This window comes from Caretta caretta, chromosome 11 (genome assembly GCF_965140235.1).
Source record: "Caretta caretta isolate rCarCar2 chromosome 11, rCarCar1.hap1, whole genome shotgun sequence".
Classification (NCBI taxonomy): domain Eukaryota; kingdom Metazoa; phylum Chordata; order Testudines; family Cheloniidae; genus Caretta; species Caretta caretta.
Window position 1 is genome coordinate 47,096,707 of NC_134216.1, and position 27,962 is coordinate 47,124,668.

Consider the following 27,962-nt stretch of genomic DNA (forward strand, 5'->3'; position numbering starts at 1 on the left):
TGGGTGCTGCTGGGCCCTGGGGGGAAGAAGTGTCCCTGGCAGTGCCTGTCTGACAGGCACCCCTGGGGTCAGAGGCTAGCAAGGAGAGAACGGGGCAACTGGCATTTTGTGGGGAGGGACAATAATTTCTGTTTAAAGGGGGGGGAGTTAAAAACTCTTTGGGGAGCCCCCCTGTATATCCCCTACTGAAATATTTCACTGCCCCCCCCATCTCCTCATTGCTCCCCAGCTCCCCTTGTGTCCTGATGGTTACCTTCGTGCTGCGGGGCAAGGCAGTTGTGTGCAGCTCCGGGGTAACATTTGTCACAGGTCATTTGTCATTTGCCAGCATCTCCCCAGCAATGGGAGCACGTGGAGGGTGGCTGAGCCTGTGCAGGGTGGTAGTGGGGGCATGGGAGCATATGGACTGGGGAGGGGGGGGCGGTCTGGGGCCTGGGAGCATGTGCAGGGTGGCTCTGACCTGAAAGCATGTGCAGGGTGGTAGTGGAGGCCTCGGAGCTCGTGGAGGAGGAGGATGGGGGGCTGTCTGGGGCCTGGGAGCATGTGCAGGGTGGTAGTGGGGGGCTGGGGCATGGGAGCACGTGGAGGAGGAGGACGGGGGGCTGCCCGGGGCCTCGGAGCATGTGCAGAGTGGTAGTGGGGGGCTGGGATGTGGGAGCACCTGGAGGAGGAGGACGGGGGGCTGTCTGGGGCCTGGGAGCATGTGCAGGATGGTAGTGGGGGGCTGGGGCGTGGGAGCACGTGGAGGAGGAGGACGGGGGCGCTGTCTGGGGCCTGGGAGCATGTGCAGGGTGGTAGTGGGGGGCTGGGGCATGGGAGCACGTGGAGGAGGAGGATGGGGGGCGGCCTGGGAGCATGTGCAGGATGGTAGTGGGGGGCTGGGGCGTGGGAGCACGTGGAGGAGGAGGACGGGGGCGCTGTCTGGGGCCTGGGAGCATGTGCAGGGTGGTAGTGGGGGGCTGGGGCATGGGAGCACGTGGAGGAGGAGGATGGGGGGCGGCCTGGGAGCATGTGCAGGGTGGTAGTGGGAGGCTGGGGCGTGGGAGCACGTGGAGGAGGAGGGGGGCCTGTCTGGGGCCTGGGAGCATGTGCAGGATGGTAGTGGGGGGCTGGGGCGTGGGAGCACATGGAGGAGGAGGATGGGGGGCGGCCTGGGAGCATGTGCAGGGTGGTAGTGGGGGGCTGGGGCGTGGGAGCACGTGGAGGAGGAGGACGGGGGCGCTGTCTGGGGCCTCGGAGCATGTGCAGGGTGGCTCTGACCGGGGAGCACGTGCAGGAGGGCGCAGGGGCCTTGACATGGGCTCGGTGGGTAAAGCTGCCCGCGCTCCCCAGCCCCGGGAGAAATGCTGCTTCCCCAGGGCAAGAGGGGAGCACCTCTCCGCGGCTAGCAGCGACGGGCCGGGGGCTGGGCTCCGCCCTGCTCTACCCCTTGCATGGGGTTGGGCTCCCCTCGGTGAGAAATATCGCTTGGAGCCTACCCCCAACTTGCCCGCTGTGCTTTAAACGCTGCCTGAGGGGGAAGCTGAGTGAGGGGCTTGCGCCCGCCCACCGCCCAGGGTTTCCAATAAGGCCACGGCCAGGCGGCTCCGTCTGCCCCTTCCCCAGCCCCTCACTGAGCCGCCGCTGTGCACCGGGGGCTGCTGGGCTGCACATCTGGCGAGCTGCGGCGCTGGACCCCCTGCCTCCAGCTTCTCGGGCCGCCCGCAAGCCCGCCCGCCCGCCGGCGCCGCAGAGAAGAGGGCGGGGAGGGAAACAGCGTGGGACCTACAAGTGAGCTGGCTCGGCCCCCAAGTGCAGGGGCTGGCGACTGTGAACCTCGCCGCGCTCTGCGAGGAGCCATGCGGGGCTGGGAGAGGCGGAGAGGGGGGCTCGCCTCAGGAGGGGCGCCCGTGTGGGCTGCGCTGCTCCTTCTCCTGGGCCGTTACCTGAGGACTGCCCGCGCCTACAACCTGGACACACAGCACCCCGTGGTCTTCCAGGGACTCAACGGGACATTATTTGGCTATTCGGTTGTGCTGTACAGTCATGGCACTAGTAGATGGTAAGTAACGCTCGCTCGCCAGGCGACTTCTCAGCTCTCTTGTCTGCTGGGAAGCCTTTGGGAACTTTCCTAACCAGCTATCACCATTCTGGCCATCGCAGTTTTTGCTGGTCTGACTTGGCAATGATTGCCGGGGCCCCGCTGCTTACTTTCTAATCTAAGGCTTTGTCAGTGTCGGTGGGTCACACTGTGAGATCTTCCCCAGAACTTCTTCCAGGGACGGCTTCAGATCTGATCCTCATTCAAGTTGTCCCAGCTCGTGCAAGCCTGCATTCGATTAAAGTTACAGTAACTTTTTGGCTGCTCCATTACATGGGCATCCGCTTACAGCATTCCAGCTGCAAAGAAACGAGGAAGTTGGGAAGCAATTTCTTTTCGTTTGCCATGACACAGTTGCCTATTGCAAACGTTTGCATCCTGGGTGCAGAAGAGCATGAAGCTGGTCTCTAATTCTCCTAGGTTCTGGGTGGGGGGAATGCCTTTTAGTGTTTGCATCCCTGTTGGCAGGGTTTAAGTTTCTTTTCTTCTCACTTTCAGGTTGGTTGTGGGAGCCCCTAAAGCCAAATGGTTGGCAAATAGCTCTGTGGTCAATCCAGGTGCAATTTTCAGATGCAGGATCGGAAGCAACCCCAGTGGGACTTGTGAACAGCTCCAGCTGGGTGAGTTGAATCGTGTTTGCACCTGAAGATGATGTTACAACTTCAGCGAAGAACTCCAAGCTTGCTTGCCACTTATAGTTGAATACAGAAGCTAGCCAGCCACTACAGCCTTCTTATTTAGAAGAAGCAAAGTGCACATTTATGTTCCCTTGATTCTTCAACATTTATAACTGACAAAATAAACAACTAATAGAATTTTCCCCGAAGCATGGAGAAATATTGGATTATCTCAATAAATGTTCCTCCCACCACTATTTTGCAAATATTTTTGAACCATCTTAATGGCTATTTATCATTGCAAAACTGTACAACATAGCCCAATTTTGATCTGACTAAACAAGCCTCCTTCAACTTATACCACTACTTGCAATAATACAAGAACCTAGAGATGTCCTCTATATGCTCATTTCACATTTTTATGTATCACTTTGATATTTCATAAATTAGCATTTATATTTACCATTCACTAATATAAAAGATCAATGCTTTTATAAATTTAGATTAAATTATTTAAGATAGAAATCCTAAAAAAATCTAGATTTTTAAAAAGCCGTCTTTCTTACCAAAAGAAAGGAATACAATAAAATTAGATTTAAAAAAAAGAATTAAGCCTAAATTGAAATGACAGTTCCCATCTTCATATTTATTTTTCTTTCCATATTTTGCTTTCAGCATCTATGATTCCAAAGGCTTGTAAGAATTTACATTAAACCTCTGTTATTCCCCTCTCCACCCTGCATCCCCCCCCCCCGCCAAGAAAGTAGTTCAATCTTCTGAACTGAGGGCAACTAATTAAAGTCAGTGAGGAAAAGAAAAAAAGTTTCTAAAGTATGCTCTGGAGTTTCTCTCTAAAACATTTCAGTTCCCAACCCATGATGAAGTAACTGGAATGTTTTTTCAGATGGATTGTTAGTGGCATACATGCAACTATATGTATCCTGCTCCAAGTGTATGATTTTTGTGCAAAATGCAGCAGTCCGTCTGTTAAAGAACACAGGTTGCTATGAACACATCACCCCTCTGCTCTGCCCTTCTCCTTGACTACAGAGTCCAGGTCCAGGTCTGTATCCTGTAATCAGAGCCGTGCATGAGACTGAGCTACCTGAAATATTTTCTCTCCCATGTCCATTGTGATCCACTGAAACCATGAAACTCAGCCAATACAGAAGGTTTGGGAGCACAGGAGACAACTTTCAAAGGCGCTGGACTATGGAACTCGCTCCCACAACACATTACCTACTGTCAGAAAATAAATGCTCTTTGCTTTAACTTAGCTTTCCCTTTATTATTCCTACACATAAACCAATATCATCCCACTATCCCCAAAACAATAGATTAATTAACCAAACCTATTTCCATACATGCAGAGAAAAACAGTTTTTTAAATAGGGGGCGGTGGGGTGCTCCATTACTGTGTTGATAGGCCTATCTAGCTAAATAGGTAGATATTTGAGAGGGTGAGAGGAAAGAGAATGAGTTTTTATTTGGACAACAAAACCTACTCCACAATGATCCAATGGATAGAAGTTGAGCCAAGACAAATTCAGACAGGAAATAAGGCGTACATTTTGAATGGGGTGGGTAATTAGCATTGGAACAATTTACCAAGGTTTGTGGTGTGTTCTCCATCACTAACTATTTTTAAATCAAAATTGGATGTTTTCCTAAAAGCTATGCTCTAGTAATTGTTTTGGAGAAGTTCTGTGGCCTGTGTTATATAGACTAGATGATCACAATGGTTCCTTCTGGTCTTGGAATCTGTGAATATATCTGTCTACAAGCGATTCTCTTTCTGGGAAGTTTGGCAGTGAAACTGGATGGAGTAAAAATACAATAAGTAATCAAGAATATGCCTCTCTAAATTAACATAGATTAAGGTTTCAGAACCTGAGTAAACTTAGGAAGTCAGAGTCTTAGTTTTGGCTGTGGTTGTTACATTTCTCTTTTTGGATCAGTCCTCTTCATTTATGTGTCAATCCTGATTTGACTTTGTGACTCTATGCAGTAGACTGAAGGGACACATGAAGCCAAGTCAGGTAGACAAAGAAATATGTAAAGAATTTCTATGATCTGGTGGTAGTAACAGCAAAATGAAATCCCTGCTTCAGGTGCTCTTTCTAGATAAAGTGAGCAGGCACCTACATTATGCCACATTGATGGTTAGCTAGGAAAGCCTACTACTACCTATGTAGCTGCCCTAATGCACTCCTGTAATTCACTGAAAGAATGGAAAATGCTCAGAGCCACTGGCAGCGTGGCTTAAATGGGTATTACCTTCTACATGCTGTTTAGTGTTTGTTGCCTCTGCAGGATTTCTTGATTTTGCTTTTACTAGTTTTGTCAATGAAGAAGAAGCAAGGAAGAATGAGTCCTTGATTGTGTTAAACACAATTGCTACTGATTTTCTTGACAGTTAACAAGTTTCTGAATTGAACCTGGGGTGTAGCTGAGCAATTACAGGTTTAAACTTGCAAAGGCTATTCTTAAATGGATTTGGGGGACTTCTGCCAGCAGATGTAGAGGCTGCAGGAGATGCACACTGATGTTTTCTGTCTTGTACTGCACTTCATTGAATGCTTATGTCACAATATAAACAGGACTCTCCACATGCCACTTTGCTATTGATGACAATGGTAAATATAAACGTTCATGGGCATGTCTACACTAAAAACTTCAGTCGACCTATATTAGGTCAACTTACAGCCACTGTAGTCATTAGTGTGGTGGTTTATGTCCACGCTACCCTCCTAAAGTCGGTGGTGGTTGGTGCGTGTCCTCAGCAGGAGCTCTTTCACTGACTTAAGAGGGGCAATGTGGGGAGCTGAGAGCCCAGTCTCTCAGCTCCGCTCGCAGCTCCTGCTGGAAGACTGGCTTGCACCTCTTCCCCCCTCTCCGCACCCACTGTTTGGTCCCTGCAGGAGCCGCTCTTGGTTGTATGCTCCAGTGGGAGCCAGGAGCCTCGATGCAGTCCAGCTCCAGGCACGGAGGCAGTTGGGAGTGGGGAGCTGGGACCTCGGTGGGAGGACTTTCTTGTCAATTTGGAGCCATGATAGCCAAGAGCCCATGTAGGTAACACAGTATCTACCTGGACTCTGCATCACCCTAACTACACCAACATAAGCCTATGCCTCTCGTGGAGGTAGATATTATGTAGGTGTAGTAGGGTACTTACATGGGCAAGAGCAAGGCTGTAGTGTATACACTGACATAATTAAGTAGATATAAGCTGCTTTATGTCAACCTAACTGTGTAGTGTAGACCAGGGCTAACTTAGCACTCATAGTGTGCTGTTTGTTTGTTTGTTTGTTTTTTAAACTGGACCATTTCCCCTTAACATTAAACTGGTTCTAAAATAATTCTCATGTTAAAAAAATCCAAGTTATATAAAAAAGAACAGTTCTGCCATAAAATAAACAAGTTATAAACAGCCATGTTGGAGGGGAATGGGGGAAGGAAGTTAAATAAGACACAGCTCGGCCTAGACTGATTACCCTCCTCAATTCCATCTTCCCTTTTATATATCTGTGACCATTAGACAGGGGGACAAAGGTAGACAAAGGACAATTAAGTCTAACTTATTTAGGTAGCTATTTTCTAGCATGGACATTTTTGTAGATACAGTATCTTTCTATGACTGAACTTGTTTTTCCTAGTTAGTATTTTTCATATGACATGTTCTGGTTCTGACCTTTTAGCACTGGTGGTGGTTTGCTTTAAACATTAGTTATTTCAATAGGAGGAGGAATGGCCATTTTAATGAGTGTAACCTTAGTAAGATTTGAAGTCCCTACTCATGCAATGAAAAAAACACTTTTTCAGAGAACCCATGTCTTCTAATTTATGAATCACAGATATTGCGGATACACTGAAAAAGTTACAGGAGGATTCTTACTGCTCTTCTTTGTCTAAAACAAAGGTACTGAGTATTACAAGCTTTTGGGATAGATCCTTGGCCCTATTAAGCGTTCTCGTAAACAATCTGATGTGGCAAAGCAGCTTTACGAGTGGTTTAACCAGCTAGCTGCTGAGTCTCCCTCTATTAGGACATTTTTGGTTGGTCAGAGCTATGAGATCCCAAAGGCTTCCAGTGTAGAAAACTTATCCAGAGCAGTCTTGTGCTTCTGTGACCTCAGCTGCCAGATCTGCCCCTTGGGCTCATGGGCAGCCAGGCATACCTTAGAAAAGCCTAAAGCTGCTCTAAATTATGCTGGACTTGTTTCCACTGGCCCCATGACGGATGGGCCATGAAGGTACTTCCCCTCAGCTGCACTCAGCGTATTTTACCCATAGCTGAGCATCTAGTCCATTGAATACAAAGGGCAGTGGAGTTCAGTGAATCTCTTCTCTAGTTTATGTTAAATTCTGAATTTCATGAAATGCTGCATTCATACTTAATTTACTGTGTTTTTGGTTTGTCAATAAAATCAAGTATTCTACTCTATAAATTTATACACAAACTGGGCTTTTATAATAGTGATTGCACATGAGAGGTTTTTTAGTGCTTAGATGTGTGCAAAAATACAAAGAGTAAAGATTCAGGGTATATTGTTTTAGAGTAATGTCCTAGAAGACCTATCAGGGCCTTAATCCTGTGACATGCTACATACTTTTAACTTCCACTGAGTCCAGCTCCCTCCCCCACCAAGTTAGGATGATTGTATATTGTAGAGGGATTCAAAATATAATATTCAAGTTTTTAGTCAATGATATCTTGTATATTCAATTTCTCTCAAAGTAAGAATTGAGTATGATCAATATGCCAATAACACTGAGAGGAATCAAGTCAGAGTTCACAAAAGCAGTGAGCCATTCATGCTGTTTAGCGTTAAACAAAAGAAAAGCTATTATAAGCTTATTATAAGCAGTTATAAGCTTACACAGAAGTCTTCCACAGCTTCTTGAGGTAGGGACCAGAGCTGCCACCCACAATTTCTCCCCTTAGGCCCTTACCATAATCAGGCTAGAAACAAGTTGCCCTGTAGCTCCCCCACGTGAAGGATTACAGTTGAAGACAAGGGAATATTTCAACAACTTTCTGCAAATATTTCCTTGGGGGGAGTAAAGAATTTTTATCACCTGCGTTCACTCCCCTCTTCTTTCCTCATTCTCTGAATATTTTAGTTAATGAGATTACCTGGGGCAGGCAAGGGAGAGGGAAGTGTTCACAGAACTATTAAAGGACATTTGTGGAAAGCAAACTTCAAACTCAAATGCTAGTATTTGCACTAACAGTCTGATTCTAAGACTTACACTCATCCAGTTGGGAGAATGGAAACAATCCCATGTGACTTATCTCCAGTCAACATTATCCATGCCACCTCACTTTTCAGATGTTGAACAGATGAAGTGAATTGCTACTGTACAATTTTAAGACCAAGAATTATTTACTGTGAATAATAACAAATCACTGAATAGTTTGAAATAAGTATATAAAACAATTCAAAGAGGCTCAGTTATTTGAGTGACTTGTTTACTCCTAATTATAGTACACAACTGTATATCTTTCCATCCATGTGCATTAATATTTTGGGGTCTCCTGCTTTGATCCTCAGCGTATAATGTTGACTGGATGTATTGGAATAGATGTATCAATCCAAGGCTTGATGATTTGTAGGGGCTGCAAAAGGCAGGGGTCTGTATGACTTATATTTGACTATGTCGTTTCCATGGAGTGTCATGTAGTGGGGCTGACACAGAGATATTTCTTTCATCTCTGCCATTTACACAGGCTGCACTTTTTATTTCACAGTGACTTTACAAGAGCAAGGCATGCCCCTTTCCCCTGAGGCAGTTAAGCTGCAATTTCCTCTCTGGTGCTTGCAGCAATGCTGCTCTTTGTTGTTTGTAAACTGATGCAGACTGTGCAGACTATCTTCTCACTGGATTAAACATGGATAATATCATGCCCGCGCTCATCATTATATCCATGGTATTAAGCCCACACTCCCTTAACCCATCCTTATGCCCACAAGAGCTTCATACTATTCCTTCCTTAAAACAATGCTAGAAACCCTACTATTAGATAAAGGGGAACAACAATGAATCTTGAGAAAGAGTGGAGAGCAGGAGAAGAGTAGAAAACAAGAGAAAAGCTTCAGTGGAAACAGGAGATGGTGGAAGAGCAGAAGGCCAAAGTTTAGAGTCAAGGAGAAGGGAAAATAACCAAGTGGGTAAGGGAGAATACAATGGATGGGAGAAGAGGAAAGTGCTCTTTCTCACTGCTTCTGAAGTTCTTAGGGACACCTAAAAATGGGAGGGAGCACTGAGATAGGAGAAGATACAAGTGAAACCTCCCCATCTCAGACCACATAACAATCTAGTCTTATTTGCTGTTCAAGAAAAACCGCCAAGAACATGAGATAATCTGAGAGGCTAGCCTTCCCCCACTCCTTTCATTTGTAATAAAAATATACATTGATTATTCTGAGACAATTCTTGTTTCCTCTGTATTACATGAAAAGGCTATACGTTGAATAAGAGGAGGCAGTACATCAAGTCAATATAGGGAGACTTTCTTTTCAAGAAATTTAGCAGACACTTAGAACTCAGTATGCATTTGTTCGAATTTAATAGCCCTTACACCAGTATGTTACAAATAAATGTCGGCTCCGATGCAAGCCCATTTGCCACTCCATTAATGTCAATATACAGTATGTTTCTGTTGTATTCTCTGATCAGTATAGGAGCCCTCTGCTGGCTAATTTATATGTGACAGAAAGATTCTGTGTTGTGTTGGTGGATTTTAGTAGTTTTGGTAAGTTGAGCAGCAAAATGCTGTCTGAAGATATTGGACTAAAACACTGAGTACTGTATTCTGTCGTGCTCTTGCAAGTAAATACGTAAGAGAGACCTTTATAAAAATGTGTTTCCAAATGTAACTGAGCCTTTCAAGCAGAATATAATTTTTTTTAAATTGTAGTCCTGTCTACATAAAATTATTCTTTCCACACACACTAACTTGTTGAGAGGAAACAAGAATTTGCCAAATATTTATTTGCAGAATTTCTCAAAGTCCTTCCATGTGTAAAAAGTGATCTCTGACATTTAAAGAGAAGCAAACTAGCAACCACCTTTAAATAATTGTTTTCATTCTGTATAAAGAGTACTCAGAACACAGAAGTTTGATCCATAATGGTTTTACCTTCAAAATAAAGATTGTAGTTATAGACATTTTATTTTACCAGAACAGGAATACCTAGTAGAGCTGATTTCTAAGCGTTGCATCAAATAGAGCAGGGATCGGCAATCTTTGGCATGCAGCCCGTCAGGGAAATCCACTGGCGGGCCGGGACGGTTTGTTTACCTGCAGCATCCGCAGGTCGGCCGATGGCAGCCCCCCCGGCCACGGTTCCCTGTTCCAGGCCAATGGGAGCTGTTGGAAGTGGTGGCCAGCATATCCCTTGGCCCACGCCGCTTCCTGCAGCCCCCATTGGCCTGGAGCGGCGAACCGCAGCCAGTGGAAGCTGCAATCGGCTGAACCTGCGGACGCTGCAGGTAAACAAACCGGCCCGGCCCGCCAGCGGATTTCCCTGATGGACCATGTGCCATGTGCCAGCTTCCTGATTTTCTCAGTTTCAACAGAGATGATCACACAATCAGAGCTCAATGACTAATAAGTTATGTTCACACCTAATATGCTGTGTTTGCATCTGGACATATTATATGTATGGCACAATACCTTTCTTTCTGAAAAATATGAACCATGCTAAATATCTGTACATGGAACTTCCTATACAAAACACATCTGTATAAATTCTGCTGAACTTACACTGTTTAATATAATCATCTAGTAACCAAGTTGTATAATAAGGAAGTCCATAGAACTTTAGTATATTTCCTGTGTTCAAGCTGATTGTCATAGCTTTTTGTTTTGTTTTGGTTTCTTTGCTCCAGGCAATCCAGCAGGAGACTATTGTGGAAAGACCTGTTTTGAAGAGAGAGATAATCAGTGGCTGGGTGTCAGCTTGTCAAGGCAGCCAAGGGAAAATGGAACCATTGTTGTATGTGTTGCGTTAAGTACTGTATGCCTTTTGTCATACTACTGTCACAACTTCTACATTTTCCTATCACATCTCATGTGTGTGTGTGTTTTTTTTCTTTATAAATACAGGCATGTGGACATAGGTGGAAAAATATATATTACATAAAAAATGAACACAAACTCCCTAATGGCGTTTGTTATGAAATTCCTCCTGATTTTCGAACACAGCTAAGTAAAAGAATAAGTCCATGCTATAAAGGTAAGCAGAGAGTTTGGTGATTTCTAGGGCTTGATAAGATAACATCCTACTTGATTTGAGGAAATAAAAGAACAGATATGCCCCTGGGAAAAAAAAAATGAGCTGGGGGTTGTGGACACCTTAAGCTGTTTTGTTTCTTGTCTGCCCCTTCCTCCCACCTGCCCTGGGTAGGCTTTCTGCTATTCAGGGCCTGCAGCATGGGTTCTGAAGACAGAAATCTGGCCTACACACCAAACTTTCTGGTGAAATTTTGGTCACTTTGAAGTAATGTTGATTCAACAGCTGAAAAGGGCAACCAGTATTTTACTCAATGGGTTGGTCCCCTGCAGGGCATATTTTCTTTATAAATAGGCCAGTGCAGGCTCAGTTCATCTCTTTGCTCCATCCACCTGCTAGGCATATGCCGCACGATGTCCGAGTTGACTAGAAACAGCATCCTCAACTGGCTGCTGTTCCCTCTTCCTGAGCATCAGACACACTGTTCCCAGTAGCAGCCAGTGCTGCCTACTGCCCCATTACTGAGACTAACGCCTGCCAGGCCTAATCTCTCACCCAACTTGTAGCCTGCAGGAAGATGCCTCTGACAGTGCCTCTGTGCAATCTACAGGGGAGCGAGTGAGAGCAGGATGGGGACCCAAGATGGAAATCGTGGCCTCAGTGCCCCCAGCAACCTACCAGGGAATCCCCAGCTCCTGTGGTACTTTCCCCAAACCGGAGGGAACAATATGTCAAAATATTTAGTGATCCTATCCCAGTTGAGGGAGGGAGAGCAGATAATCTGGCCTTCCCACAGAGAATGATGAAGAAACTCCTTCCAGCATCCCTCCCCTGGCTCCAAAGACAGCCACCGGCTGGATCATCCTTCCACCTCCCATGGTTACTGGGTGAAGGGAGTAGGAGGCGGGTAAATGACGGGTGAGTGTACATGGGAGTGAAATGAAGGAGAGACTGAAGGGAAAGGGTTAGTAAAGAAAAGTAAGAAACTGGAGTTGGAAGAGCATGGATATAAGGAGCCTTGCAGAGGAAAGACAGACAGACGTAGGGGACTGAGATGAAAAACATGGGAAAGGAAGGCTCAGGAATGAGAGATGGAAAGTGGGAACAAGATCCAGTGGAGCTCTTCCAAAAATCTAATGGAGCAGCAGGAGAAGGCAAAAGAAGCCATGCATGACCATAGATACGAGCAATAGTGTGATTATTACAGCTCTAAACTGTACATGTAGAGGATTCCTAGCAGAGACGCATGGCATAGGCATCATGAGAACTCCAATTAAAGTAGTTATTTCCATCAAAAGTATAGCTGGAGTTGTAAATGGGGTGGGAAGAGGAGTGTTAAGCTTACTAGCATTTGTTATTCAAGCAATGTGTATAGTGACTTTTCACTTTGACATGCTGTTTTCATGGACTGATCTATTTTACAGGAGTTTGTCACCTTTTTAGAATAGCTAAAACCATGCTACAAAACCTAGCTCCAATCAAGTGATGCATTTTGAATGGGACTGTTTTCTCAATTCCTTATTATTCTGGTATTATGAAGTTGAAGTCCATGTACGCTTTCCAATAGTAGAAACCAGTTCTTTTTATTTATCCCTACTTTCATTTCAGAGAGCTGCAGAGGAATTCTGAAACTCTCTATTTTTCAAGATGATTGAAGACTTTAAATCATTTTTGCTTTTATATTCAGATCATGTGCGAAAGTTTGGAGAAAACCATGGGTCATGTCAGGCTGGGATGTCTAGTTTTTACTTTAAGGTGTGTATTAAAAAAATCAGTTTTCTATTTCATTATTTCCTGGAGAACATCATACATTTGTGCATAGTCATGATATTTCATCTTTTCTAAATGAAATTTATTAAAGATAAGAGTTTTAGGTATATAATAATTTTCAAAATGCCAAAACATAATTTATCATGACACTCTATTTTAAATATTTAAATATTTTAAATTTGTGTCCAGTTTTGGGCCCCACACTACAAGAAGGATGTGGATAAATTGGAGAGAGTCCAGCGAAGGGCAACAAAAATGATTAGGGGTCTGGAACACATGAGTTATGAGGAGAGGCTGAGGGAACTGGGATTGTTTAGCCTGCAGAAGAGAAGAATGAGGGGGGATTTGATAGCTGCTTTCAACTACCTGAAAGGGGGTTCCAAAGAGGATGGCTCTAGACTGTTCTCAATGGTATCAGATGACAGAACGAGGAGTAATGGTCTCAAGTTGCAGTGGGGGAGGTTTAGATTGGATATTAGGAAAAACTTTTTCACTAAGAGGGTGGTGAAACACTGGAATGCGTTACCTAGGGAGGTGGTAGAATCTCCTTCCTTAGAGGTTTTTAAGGTCAGGCTTGACAAAGCCCTGGCTGGGATGATTTAACTGGGAATTGGTCCTGCTTCGAGCAGGGGGTTGGACTAGATGACCTTCTGGGGTCCCTTCCAACCCTGATATTCTATGATTCTATGAAATCCAAAATTCCTTTTTATTTTGGAAGGAAGTGAAGAATATAATAGAGCATATTTTTTATTATTCCATTCAGAATAACCTATTGAAAGCAATATTAAACACTAATAAAGCTTACATTCTGTATCTAAAGAGCAATGCACTACAGTGTACATTTTTATGTTCTACCTGAAAATATGATTTCTAAAATATTCTGCTGAGGGGGAAAGATACCTTGTTTGTGGTTTTCTTTAAATTGCTCACCGCTCAAAGCTTTTAGTAGGGAAATAATAACCATATTTTAAAAGTGAAAAACATTCTATATGTGTTCTGATTCTAATGCACTGATATTGAGCCAAAAACATCTCCAGTGTAATTCCATTGACTTCAGGGGAGTTATACCAGGAATGAATTTGACTCATCATGCTTATCTTTAAGAGTTTAATACATAAACAACACTTTTTTTCCTCCAGGATTTAATTATAATGGGATCCCCGGGATCATATTATTGGACTGGTTCTGTCTTTGTGTACAATACAACTGCAAATACCTTTCAAGCTTATACAGATGTGAGGAATCAAGTAAAATTTGGAAGTTACTTAGGTATTTAAAATATTTTTTTATTCATCTGTTTAGCTGATTCCCTGGTCTATGCAACTGGGTTGAAATGTCTTCTTTGTTACACCCCAGAATGGCAATATTGCTGTCTTGTAATTCTGAGCATGGTGTTAATCTTTTTAAAATCTCACTTTTATTCTGTGTTCCTCTACATTCGTCTCATCTGAATTACCTCAAACATTTATTTCTGAGTTGCTTTATCTTCATTTACAATAATTTCTAGTCTTGTTTGATTTAAAAGAGAGACCGTTCACACTGTACACTTGAGACTGCTCTGTTTGTAAGGACTTTGATAGTAAATGGTGTGTAGACTTCACTCAGCACTACTGTAAGCAGATTTCATGCAATATTTAAAGATATTTAATAACAGGCTCAATCATGGCTTTGCCATGAACCTAGAATAAAGGGTTGTGTGTTATTGGCCTTCCCCATGGACAGCTGGGAGGGTGATTGTGACTCAAACAGTTACAGGCTTCCTCCTGCTGCTCCAGGGAAGGAGTAAACTGCAGTAGGTCTCTGTACTGCACAGCACAGCCATTTCCCAATGCACTGGTGCAGCTGTCCTGGCTGGCCAGTTGGGGCAGCAGAGATGGTCTGCCCACTCCCCACCCCAATACATCCCATCCCGCCCACTGTCTGAGAGTCTCCCGCTGCACTGCTTCTCCAGTTGTGTCCCTTCATGCCATGCTAGCTGAGTCACAATTTATTCCTTGCCCTGGGCTTCCCAGTGTGTCCGATCGCCTCTATTTCTGTCTTTTAGGTTTCAGTTTCTTCAGGGCTGATTCTGAAGTCATTTTGTGTATTTTTACAGTGCTAAGCACATTGTCAGCACATAAATAATAATAGTATTACCAACTGAGGAAAGTATATTTTGTGACCAGCATACAATTCAAAGCAGACTATTGTAATTAATCTCTATGCTTTCACTGTCTTTTCTTCTGGCAGTGATCAATGATTGGTCTCTGCTTTATAGAGTTATTGTTTTCTTAATAGCCGATGTGGAGATTATGGCAGTCTGGAGTTTTACAGGAGAAGAACATGAGAAATGGGTGTTGTAGGGTTTGATTTCAAGCTGGAGGGAAGAGAGGGGTTTCAGTAGCCGCCCCCTGAGAAAGAGAATACATTGGGAAAGAGAAGTCAGTGAATAAATAACTTTTGCTAGAATTTCCTTAGTGTACTTGGGTAGCGCTAAATACAATAATAAAAACAGGATGTGGTCTCAACATTTTTGGTGGTTTTAAGTTATTTTCAATGATTACCATTTTGAAAGAAGTTGGTACAGTATAAATGATCTGAACTTAGGTATGTATATGAATACATTCTAGACATGCATCTTACTGAGTTAATTTATAAAGTCCCGTATGAATTTGTAATTGCACTTGGTCTTTCTATTTCCATACTTCTTGTAGGGTAAGCCTAATGGGGAGGTGTTTTCAGAATGAGAAACAGAGTTCTTACAGAAGATGGATGATGAGGGATGGCAGAAATGCCCCTTTGCAGTAATATATGTAGTCTTGAGAACTCATAATTAAGGTGATCCAGCAAAGCACTTGCATGTATGCTTACATTTAAACACGAGTCAACCCACTGAAGATGTGACTTAGGTAGGAAAAACCTGTGAAGATAATGGGAGTGCTCATGTATTTAAAGTTATGTCCATGCTTAGGTGGTTTGATGAACTGAGGCCTGACGGGAAATCTAACTGATAAGCACTGACATCATACACTGAAGGGTATGATGGGTACATTTACATGGGACATTGCTCCTCCAGGCAAGGTTAAGGGTTTGTAGGCCTCCAGTTGGATAGGGGACATTCTGGAGAGCTTAGAACATCGGTGTGGAGGCTCTGCCCCTTTGCATTGCTCTCCAGTTCCCCCAGCAGCATAACTCCTCAGAAAGTTGTGCTGTTGCTTCCCCCTCCTATAGCTGTAACCCCATCTGTCTGGAGAAAAATGGCACAAGGGAGTATTTACTTCCAAGGGAAATTTCTGACAGAACTGCTGAGGGATGAAGCCATGTCTAGTACCTGTCCCCAAACCACATTCCTTCATGGGTTTAACCATTTGGGAGTCCCAAATACATACTGCTCTGGTGAAGGAGCTTCTGAGAAGCGATGGATGTTTCCATGTTGGCTCCTATTCCCTCTTCAGTTTCAGGGCTATTGAATTCATGACTGCCACTTCTTTCATTCCCTGTGTGCTTTAGGTCTGGAGATAGAAATCCGTCACCCATCCATTACTAAGAACCCAATGCGTCTCCCGTTAAATATCAGTAAACTCCCACTGACTTAAATGGAAATTAGACCAGGAGCTAGGTTAGGGAAATCTTGGAATAAAACTGCCCTGGCTCCTCTAAAATGTACACATTTTGATTCAGCTTATTTCCAGTTTCCATTTGACTGCTTCCCTCTTGTCAATGTGAATGAATGAGGAAGTTGTTAATCAACTTATTTGTGACTTGCAACATTTTGTCAGGGTTTTCTCCTGAGATTTTCAGAAGTGTTCTAGCAGTAGAAAGAGCAAAACCCAGATGAACTGTCTCCCAGCCTCAGAAATGGTTTGCTTAGGTGCAGAGCCTTGAATAATAAAGGCATAAACTTCACATTATTTTTCATATGTTGTATGAAAACAATCTTCAGAACAGGGCAGAAACCTGGGACCTGTAGTTACCAAAAAATAATTAAAAATGAATGTTTTTGCACTTGGACAAAAACAAAATAACTTGAAAGTAAAGGTCAGAGCATGAAAATTAAGGTTCATCTACTTAAGCTTAATTTTTTGTTGAATAAGTAGAAACTGGGGGTTGACCTTTAAATGATAAATGGTCTTGTTCACCCCTTATAGCTTAAAACATGAAAAGAAAATGCTGGCATAATGGGAACCTGAGTTCCACACAGTCATCTTGGCAGGTTAAAGATTTAAGGCACAATTCTCCTCTATGATATTGTACTCCCTACTTTCATGGAAAGCTGATGAGAGTTCTGTAATTACAAGGGGAGCAGAATATGAATATACTAAATGACTTCTCTGTTTGAGCTCAGCCAGTTGTGTCCCATATTGCACTTTGAGAGGAATACAAATGACCAGTTATGCATAGCTAAAAAAATAAGGCCCCAATCTTCAAATAGGTTGTCTGTGGGTGGACTTTTATATCCCTGTATAGCCCCATTAGTCAGGAGGGCCCTGCAGAGATGTAAAAGTCTGCCCCTCTGGATCCAACTGCCTGATGGTTGCCAACAATATTTTCTTGTCAGCTAGCCAAATCTAATATCCAAGATGTTTAAAAAAGGTGCTCGTCCCAAAAAACAAACAAACAAAAGAATAATCAGTATTAGTAACAGTATTGTGCTTTTTTTTTATTGCAATACAATAGAAACCAACCACATTTGAAATAACAAATCTGGTGATTGGTTTGAATGATGTAGTTTCCTCTTTGAATTTTCTTATGTGAGTGTTTTCATTAATTTGTTGTTACAACGGAGACCTATTTGAAAATGACTCATGAATCTGTGTTGTTAAATAAGATGGATTTCCATTCTAAAACTAATTTTTAAAATGGCAAATAGTTGGAAAATGGAGGTGTGTTTGGCATCTTTAATGTGATATGTGTTTCTGACATTTTTAATGCGAATACTAGCAATTGGGAGTAAACCTTATTTTTATTGACCATCTTGTTTATCTTATGAAAACTTACCTTTCTAAACATTTTATTATTTACCTGCATGAAATTGCACTTTATTCTTTCAGAGCTCATCTGAGTGAGGCATATGTTGTATGAAAAGTAACAGACCATAGTTTACTGGATTGTTGACAGTATGCCATAGAGAGCACCTCTAAAATTATATTCATGGTTCCTGTAATCATATTTACTGTATTCAGTTATGACTCTATTTCATTTACAGGATATGCTGTTGGAGCTGGCCACTTTCTGACACCAGCTAGTACAGAAGTAATTGGAGGAGCTCCCCAACAGGAGCAGACTGGTAAAGTAAGAGGTGCTTTGTTGTTGTAACTTTTCCTCTTTGGATTGTTGCAATGGAAAGCTAAGAGAGTGGATTTCTGTGGTCCAGGGAGCACAGAGTATTGGAGCTTCTCTGAGTTTGTGAGAAGGAATGAAAGGAAATGCAGTGTGAAAGAGGGTCTTGCTTGTTCAGTGGTGCTAAGAAAGGATAGGGCAGGAGATGATGCATGACTGTATTTTATTTTGAATTGTGTGTTGTCTTGGTGCCTTTTGGGATTTGTCTTTCCTCTACAGCATATTTAGTATTTCATTTTTCTTACTGACAAACCGTAAATGCAAAGAGTTGAATTTCTCCTATGTTCTCTTCTTATTTTAGGCATACATTTTTAGCATTGGGACAAGGGGATTAAATATTCTGTCTGAACTAAAGGGTAAAAAGGTAACCTTTCATGTTATTTGGTACATATTATAACTTCTTGTGTGTTGACTTAAAGATTTGATGACTGTTCACTTTTTGTGTGTATGTGTGCACAGCTTGGTTCTTATTTTGGAGCTGCTGTTTGCGCAGTGGATCTGAATACCGATGGCCTCTCAGACTTACTGGTTGGCGCTCCAATGCAAAGTAAAGTCAGAGAAGAAGGAAGGGCTTATGTTTACATCAACTCAGGTTCTGTAAGTGTGTTTTCTTTTTTAAAATTAATAGTAATTCTGACTATTTAAAGTAATTCTGGTCCTACAAACCGAATAGCAGTGTTTTCTGCTTTGTTACAGGAACTCTGAGATGATGCATTTGAACTGCGTGATTTACAGTAGAACTATGTATTCTGCTAAAATACCACCATGCAAACCTGGGATCTTAACTGAAACCTACTTTATGCTAGTATCAGGGAATATGGTAGAACAGGAGTATGATTTTGCATATGAATGTATCAAGTGCTAGCCACATCTACTGTAAATCTGGTGTTCATAAGAGAAAGTGTTAAAGTAGAAGAAAGATCAGCATGATTTCATAACTTGATATGTTAGTTAGTATGTTACTGAAGTCTATTTGCATGCATTCTGCAATCATATTGCTTATAATTTGAAAAACAGATATTTTAGTTTGTTGAAAGCCATTCTTTTAACCACCAAAAAAAGGGAACAGTTTGTGAACAGAATAGGTGATGCTTCAAACTCAAACAACTTGCAGCTGAGTGAAAGATGTGTAGTCACTAGTAGCATTCAGGAAGGAGAATGGTAGATCTCTTTATTCCCCATATTTTGGTAAATGAAATAACTGGAGTTATCATATATTGGTATTTGTTTTTTCTATGCTTTTTAATCAGAGGTTAAAATGTAATCACTTTTTCCATTTTCATCTGCTTAGTTGTAATTCGTTAATTTTATTTTTAGAATTTTTATTTTCTCTCTCACATATGCATCTGCCATTATTCTTTTCTTACCACAATTATTGTCTTCATGAAGGGCTTGGTTATACCTTGATTCTTCCAAAGGTGCTTCCTGCTGTCCAAAGATGATATTAAGTCTATGAAATAGGGAGTGAACCAAGATGGAATGGGAGATGGGAAGATGGCACTCCCTTTTATCATGATGTTCTTTGTGGCATTGCAGTGATCTGTGTGCTGTTTTGATGTAGGCTTGTTATCGCACGCAGATGTTCACCAAATCGTTTTGTTACAACAAATCGTTTCCCCCTTTTTAAGGAACAACTCCAGTATGAAAAGCGACTCTATTAACATTACAGGGTCCTGTATATATTATTTTTAGTGATTTTCATAACCAATGTGGTCAATTTGAGGAGTGAGATTTTTTTTTTTCTGGCTACCTGCCTTGCATTATGAAAATTGCCCTGGTATATTAAAGTGAAACTGGGCTCAAGAGCCAGTTGTTTGTAGTAAACAATTCTGTTGATGATTCACAAGAAGAGAATCCAGTTCCCTCTCTCTGAGTTGTGGTGACTGTTCAGGGCTACCAAGAGTAAAAAGTAGTTAAAAACTTTTTTACTGAAATGTGCAAACGTGATTTTGAAAACATACAAGGATCAGGCCAATTTTACATGTTAATTTTTCAGCACAGAGCCACACTTTAAGCTCCCTTTACCTGTGCAATTCATATAACATATCAGCCTTATGATTCAGAAAGGTGTATTCTGAGATAGCATATTTACTTTCTTTGATAGATTATGCACTGAAAAGGTCAACAACACATGTCACTGGAAATCCCTTTTTTAAGATACATTTGTTTTTATTTTCCTTTAGGGAGCGGAGATGCTAGAATTGGAGATAGAACTAGCTGGGAGTGACTTCTATGCAGCGAGGTTTGGAGAATCCATAGCTAATCTAGGAGACATTGATAATGATGGTTTTGAAGGTATTAATGAGTATATTTGTAATTCATGACAGTAATGTAATATAAATATGAGGAGTGAATGGTTCAGGAGATTGTTAATGGATGAAAGGGCCTTTCATTCTACACCTGTGTTCTGATTTACTCCAGGTCCATAGTCATTACCATCTGATAACTCTTCTCCTGTGTGAAATAATAATGTTAGACCAGGTTGTAGTGGGTATGTGTCCAAGTCGTGTCAACCTGTCTCAGCAGAGAGGCCAAGGACTGAATGGATATGGAAGTTGAATTACCCTCTCACCTTTAGATGAAGTCCCTCCCTCATGTTGGTGAGACAAGGTTGCAAAGTTTACCCTGCTGTTGCCTATACTAGACCTGCTCGGAGGATAGAGAAATTCAGTCTCTAGGGTTGTCATGCCAACTCCTCTAAAGAGCACTGTGTTCACATTAAAAAGAAACACCAACATGCAAGCTCTTCTGAAAATTGCAATTAAAGGGTCTACCACAGACAGTCTATGAGCTACAATAGTTATCATGGCCCTCTCTTACTTCTCTTCTGTCTAAAATATCACCGTTAAAGAAATCTTTCTCCCCTCCTTCAGCCCATGAACTAGCTTAAGAAGTGGCTTTCAAACATTTGGTTTGGGTGGGAGGAGCTGCAGTTAGCTAAACAAAACGGGATGGGAACCCCAGAGGAAAGTGAGGAGAGTGGGCCAAGTGACAGCATTCATGGCTTTTTATGGAACAGGAGCACTTAGTGTTTCCACTCTAGCAAGTAGAGTGTAAACCGCTGCTCTCTATCAGCAGAGAAGGCAGGCAAGCCGACACCCTACGTGTGAGGGCAGAGGAAGTACCTCTCAGGAGTTCTCTGCTGGTTTCTTGGATCCCCTTTATCAGCTCAGCCACAGGGTTTGCTTTCTTGCTCAAAGGTTAATCTATGTAGAAGAAGCTAATCATGCCCAGGCCCAAGAACAGGCAACCTTTAATGTACTAGGTGTCCTTTTACCACATCAGATTCACCCTGCACCTGCAACTTTGAATTTATCTCCTTTTATTCACCCTACACTCATCTTGGTGCACTCTTCTTACTGTTCCTGTTATCCCACATTCTTGGCTGTACACTCTCTGTCATGCAGCCCCCTAGTCTTGGAACAGTCACCATCTTCTCATCTCCTGAGCACCCTCTCTCTTGTTTCAAGAATCTTTCCTCCTGTGCTTTCTTCCTCCTTTACCAATAATCTTCATAGCTGCATTTCGTTCGGTCTTATCTTTGTTTTATATGCAAGCTGTCAGGACAGAGAAAACTTCTTACTCTGTTTAGAAACTGACTTCTACCTTTATGTGATTAAATTATGATGATAATTGGTAAAATATGGTATGTCAAATTGACATAATTTAAAGATAGGCCAGAAGTGTGTGGTGTATGTAGAGATCATCATCGTGCAAATAGTTATAATTTGTAATTCCAGTCGTGCCCACAATGTGCTAAGTGGAAAGAGTTGTACAATCAAAAGGTGTAATAGGTAATATAGCATAGAACAGATAACATAATAGGGAATATGACATAGAAGGGGTATGATAAGAGAGTTAGGGGAGATGAGACAGTGGAGGCGGAGGCAAGGCAACTTAAAACTGAGGAGGGAGAAAGTGGAGGAGATATTTCCTGTAAAAGAAAAACAGACATGGCAGAAAAATATAAAAAGAAATCTTGAATGATGAAAGAGTCCATTTGTCTATAGGGAGTGCAAGGAAAAAGTATATGAAAGAGCTGGTTTTTTTTTTTCAGTAGTTTTAAACCCTATGAATCAATTAGTGAAGTCAGTTGGAGGTACATTAGTGAATGAGTTTACCCCAAAGAATGTATGTTTAGTCTTAATTAGATAGCACAAGCGTCTGTCATATTTTCATCTAATCAGTAGAGAGCTGTAACATTTTAACCACTGAAGTATGGTACCGGATTAAATCAGAGTACTATTCAACTGAACCTAGTCAGCAGAGACTTTCCTTTCTTGAGTTTTTTTGGTTTGGTTCCACTTATATTATTACACTTTGCAAAGAATCAATTTGTTTATGAGTGAAGCCAAAAATCTGTTAATTTCCCTTGGTGCATTTTGAACTAATGTACTCTGTATCTTTCTTTTGGGATCATTTGCTCTGGCTATTTGACCAACTATGTTTGTGATTTAGGAACTAGTCTATTGCTATTCTTTTGCATTTGCACTCCCCACTGGAATTAAATCATGTAGGCATTCAACATATTACTTTGTTTAAAGCCAGTTACCTTAATTTCCCTGTTATATGCCCAAACACGTATGTTAATGAGATGTTAAGGACGTTTAGAAATAAGGAAAATTTACTTGTTTTAGACAAAGTAATAGTGTATGGCATGTGCCTTACAGCTTTAATCGTTGTGGGAACAACAGAGGGCAGCAAAATTATCATAGTTTTAGCAGTGGGAGGAGATCTTTTCTTTTTAAGGGAAGGGCCATTGATCATTTTGGCTATCACCCCTTATTACAGTTTAAAAATCAAATTTAACCTCTCTGTAATTTGGCGCAATTGCATTGACTTTGATGAAAGCACTGTTTGAAACTGGACAACATGAATGTGGAACTTTTAGTGTGCACTAGCAAGCTCCACGTGGCCAACTAGTGAACACCAGAATTTACCCCTCTTTAGCATGAACTAATGCACTGTGCAGACAAACCCCTCACAGCTGAAGGGCTGTTCCCTTCACACTTAGACTGAGTCCCCTTTCCATCTGTTGTCACCAAAGTTACTGTGCCTCCAAATAACCATGTCTGGACAGGCATTCAGGCTGCACTGTAAAACAGGGCAGAAACCACGCACAAGCGGTACTATTGATACAGCTCTTTATTTACACCCCGAAGCCCCTTTTCAAACGTCAGATATTTCCGTGAGCCCCTCTATTTCCTCTTGGAAAAATGGTGTATACTAAAAAAAAGACAAGAGCGAGCCTTCATTCTCAAGCATTACCAAAAAATGGGGCCCTGAAATCAAACTTACTAGCGTGAACCATGTACTTGTGCACAGCCCATTGAGCCTTCATGCAGGCGTCTATTACAGCTTCTCTGATTACAGCATTTGTAAATATTTTACACCTAAATTACAGCTATAAATGGATCTTCATGTGTTATAGGACCAATCCGGTCTGCTCCCTGTGCTCTTGCTGAATAGGTTATAAAATTTGGAACATTCATACTTCACATCTGCTGGTCTGCAAGGCATTTTATAAACTTGTAAAAGCAATATTTGACTCCTTAAATATAAACTTATCAACCTATACTATCTCCCAGACATGAAATATAAACACATTCAAAATGAGAAAACTGTATAAAAACATTTTTCTTGTTTACTGATTACATATCATTTCCCTGTATTAAAATAAAATCTTTCTACAGATGTTGCCATTGGGGCTCCCCAGGAAAATAATCTCGAAGGAGCAATTTATATATATAATGGCAGGAAGGATGGGATATCTTCATCCTTCTCGCAGGTATGGCTTTCTTGATACTCTCTTTTTAAAAAAAAAAATTGCCCAGTAAAGTCTTTAAAATGATTACATTTAAATTTCATTGGAGCAGATTGTCAGCGTCACACGGGTCTACACTTAAAATGCTGCTTGAGCACAGCTGCGCTGCTGTAGCACTTACGTGAAGACGCTCCTTTGCCGATGGGAGAACTTCTCCCGTCGGCGTAGCTAATCCCCCTCCACGGGACACGGTAGTTATGACAACGGGAGAAGCTCTCCCGTTGACATACCGCTGTCTACACCAGGAGTTAGGTCAGTGTAACTACGTCGCTTGGGGGTGTAGATTTTTCACACCCCTGCATGAGGTAGTTATGCGACAATAGGCTGTAGTGTCGAGCTGGCCATAGTGTGTTTCTCTTGTCTTGCCTAAGGGACAACTGAATATATTTGAGTTTTTGAATTTCTGACCTTTCACTTAGTATGTGGTTTTTATTTTGATCTCAATCTTGGCCATTTTTGCACATACATATTCCCAGAGTTCTATGTTCAGCAGAGGTTGGTTTTATTAGCACTTCCACTGCAATCATATATGACAGTTCTGGGTTCATGCTCACCATGCATATTTGGATGATACGTCCGGGTTCATGCTCACCATGCATATTTGGATGACCCATCCTATTTATCTACTGTATGTGTCTGGGAGTCGCAAAATGTTTGCTCAGGTCTATTCAGTGAACAGAGATGGGAAATCCTGCCTCTTTGCTACCCTCTATTTGGCGATTCCTCTCAAGAAGGTGGGATTTAGGTCCCTCATTTGAAGGGCCATAGCCTTCTTATAACAACTATATAGATCCAGTGGAGAAATCTGCTTTTTCTCAATGTAACAGAAATAGCTGAATACACTGTAGTTCTCAGGCATGGATTATGGGATATAATATTTGCAACAAAGGAGCCAATATTGGATTCAAACTTAATTAAATCAAAATCAAGAAATGATTAGGATAAGGGGTAGGGTGGTTGTGCTACAGTTTCCCATTGGTTACCACCTAAAATAAATATTACTTAGAATGTTTGGAAAAGCTCATTTTCATTTTGGTCAGTCCTTTATTTTTCAGAGAATACAAGGACACAGAATCAGCAACACTTTAAGCATGTTTGGACAATCCATATCAAGTGGCATTGATGCAGATAACAATGGTTATCCAGGTGAATTAAACAGTCATTTCTATTCTTCCTGTTTAAAATAGTATAAATGAAATTAAATGTAAGTTGGTGGGAAACAAACCAACCATGCTACTCAGCATTTCTAACATAAATGAAGGAGCAAAAACTGTGAGGGACAGGCCATCATCATAACAGTTTTGGAAGATAAAAACAGCAGTAAAGCTGAGGGCAAGAGGCAGTTTTTCTGTGGCAGATTAATTTCCTATTAGTTAAGAATCTCAGGCTTAAAACTAAGTTTGTGGTACAGTAGAAGAGAAAATAACCATATTATCTGTTTGTAGTACTGACTGTAGTACTTCATCCAGTGATGTCACAATCTGACATTTATTACATCACCATTTTCAATATGCAGGTGACCGATGTCAGTCATTGAATTATGGAATTACGAAATAAATTAGGAAAGAGGATTTAATGTTTGTACTGGCAAAGTCTTGATAATCAACAAAGGTAGTAAAGGAAATGACCAGGAGTAAAAGGTGCAGCACAGAACTTGTGGCCCAGGGGACTGGAGCAGCTCCCTGGAGGCTTAAGTTATGGCAGCGTCCGCAAGGTGACATATGGGTGACCCCAGTGCTGACATGCCCCTGTTGGCTCAGCCATGGCCCCTGTGCTTAAGCTTGAGAAAGGCTCTTTGGAGGAAAAGCTCTTCAATTGTTTTAGAGTCCCTTTATGCCAGAGAGTCCTTAGGGAAAGTTTTACTGCATAGAAGCAGAAACTCCATGGCTAGAGAGAGACATAGCAGTATCTAGATCAGTGTTTCTCAAACTTTTGTATTGGTGACCCCTTTCACACAGCAAACTTATGAGTGCGACCCCCCCCCCCTTATAAATTAAAACACTTTTTTTGTATTTAACACTATTATAAATGCTGGAGGCAAAGTGGGGTTTGAGGGAGGAGGTTGACAGCTCACGACCCCCCATGTGATAACCTTGTGCCTCCCAGTTTGAGAACCCCATATATAGATAAATGGTTCAGGTGAATACATCTATCATAGACGTAAGTTCTAATGCTTTGGTGCCCTCTACTTTGTTCATTCACTACCTTCAAATAAAAGACCTTTCTTGAGAGCCAGGATTAAATTTTCATAAGCGCCCAAGTTCCATTTTGAAAAGAGACTTATGCATTTAGGAGCCTAACTCTCATTGCAAGTCAATGGGACTTAGGCTCCTATGTCATTTAGCCACATTTGAAAATTTTACCCTTTGACTAAGGCTCACAGAATGACTTCACATTGTACCTTTACTCTGTCATGTGAACACTTTACATTTAATTTTAACGAGAATAATAATTCTAATAATAATTCTGGGTTAGAGAAAAAGATGTAAATGCCTCTTATTTTAGCTGAATTGTTCTTCAGCTTCAGGAAAATATACTTGTAGTGGACTTTGAGTTGCAGCCTTAGCATTAGCAATGGCAGGAACATTAACGTGAAGCTTTAACAGAAAGTAAACAGATACTTAGTGAAGAATCTGCATTGGAAATATCAATGATAAAGTATCTTGCTGTATATATATTAGCATATCCCCTCTAATTACTAATGAGCAAGTCGTGTTTTAATACAGTCCACAAGGTAAATGTGCAGTAAGGTACTTATGCCTGAGAAGTGATTCTTTTTGACTAATGATGCGCATCGATCTTTGGTTTTTTGTACAGATGTAGCAGTTGGTGCCTTTCTCAGTGATTCTGCCGTGCTGCTGAGGTGAGGCTGATACATTTCAGTGCTTACAGACAGTTGGACTTAATTGTAAATTATGAGATTCAATTAAAAAATGTGCAATGTGCTCATGACCTCTTAATGCTCTTTATGGTGTTTTGAACTTCAGTCATTAAGCACTAGAATTTTATTCTACACTGATGTATTTAAGTAAACACCTCTGAGCAAAAGGAAAATGACATCCAGAAACTTCTTGGAGCAATAAAACCCTCAAAAATTCAACATGTAAAACTCTATTTTTATTCTTACAGTGTATAGGATAAGACTTATCTACTACCATAAACATTATATTTGAAAATAACAAGTGTGTGCAGAGGTAATTATAAATTAATGCTGAAGCATTTTGTGACCATAAACTGTTTTGTATTCTTAGAACAAGACCAGTGGTGGTTGTTGAAGCGTCTTTAAAACACCCTAATGCTGTAAATCGAACTAATTTGGAATGTGTGGAAAATGGCCAACCTGCTGTGTGTGTGAATTTAATGCTTTGCTTTACCTATAAAGGACAAGATGTCCCCGGTTATGTTGGTAAGCTACTAGATAAATATTTTGTATTGAGTACATGGATCAGTTTCCATGCTGTAGGATATTTTACCATTTGGAATATAAACAAATACAGTGTTTATAAAGTAATCCATCAACTTGAACACAGTAGGTATCACTATGAAAAATCACTAAAAAGCTATGGCACTAGGATTAAGGAGAATAAACAATAATGCTTTAAATATATATGGAACAAAAGAAATCCAAACAATAGTATAGGTCCAGTACTAGACAAGAATGGTAAATTAGTAAATGTGATGCAGAAAAAGCAGAATTTCAATAAATATTTCTGTTCTGTATTTGGAAAGAATGAGCATGTATTCATGTCTTACAGTGATAATGAAATACTTTTTGTTCCACCATCAACTGGGAAGGATATAAAACAGCAAGTATTAAAATTAAACATTTGTAAATCAGTAGGACCAGATAATTTGCACCCAAAGAGTATAAAAAGAATTGGCCAGGGAGCTCTCTGAACCATTAATGTTGATGTTTAACAGATTTCGGAACAATGGGGAAGTTCCAGTGGACTTGAACTAACAAAAGTAACACCAGTCAGGACAGTTTTATCAAAAATAGTTAGACTTCTATTTTTATAAGAGTATAAGGATGGTTGATAAGGATAATTGTGTTGAACACAACATACTTAGACTTCTTTAAGACATTTGACTTAGTGCTTCATGACATTCTG

The 27,962-nt window shown here is 41.4% G+C and overlaps 1 protein-coding gene across 1 annotated transcript in view; it reads left to right on the forward strand.

Annotated features, from left to right (window-relative positions):
- The first annotated feature begins 1,316 nt into the window (after positions 1 to 1,316).
- Positions 1,317 to 27,962, forward strand: part of ITGA4 (integrin subunit alpha 4) — a 55,987-nt gene continuing 29,341 nt past the window's right edge. The window contains 14 exon segments of the mRNA XM_048869874.2: positions 1,317 to 2,041; positions 2,579 to 2,700; positions 10,594 to 10,700; positions 10,811 to 10,940; positions 12,625 to 12,692; positions 13,847 to 13,976; positions 17,893 to 17,978; positions 18,328 to 18,390; positions 18,486 to 18,623; positions 20,210 to 20,321; positions 23,720 to 23,814; positions 24,906 to 24,996; positions 26,668 to 26,713; positions 27,102 to 27,256. Coding sequence (XP_048725831.2) covers positions 1,839 to 2,041; positions 2,579 to 2,700; positions 10,594 to 10,700; positions 10,811 to 10,940; positions 12,625 to 12,692; positions 13,847 to 13,976; positions 17,893 to 17,978; positions 18,328 to 18,390; positions 18,486 to 18,623; positions 20,210 to 20,321; positions 23,720 to 23,814; positions 24,906 to 24,996; positions 26,668 to 26,713; positions 27,102 to 27,256 — 1,546 coding nt within the window. The 5' untranslated portion in view covers positions 1,317 to 1,838.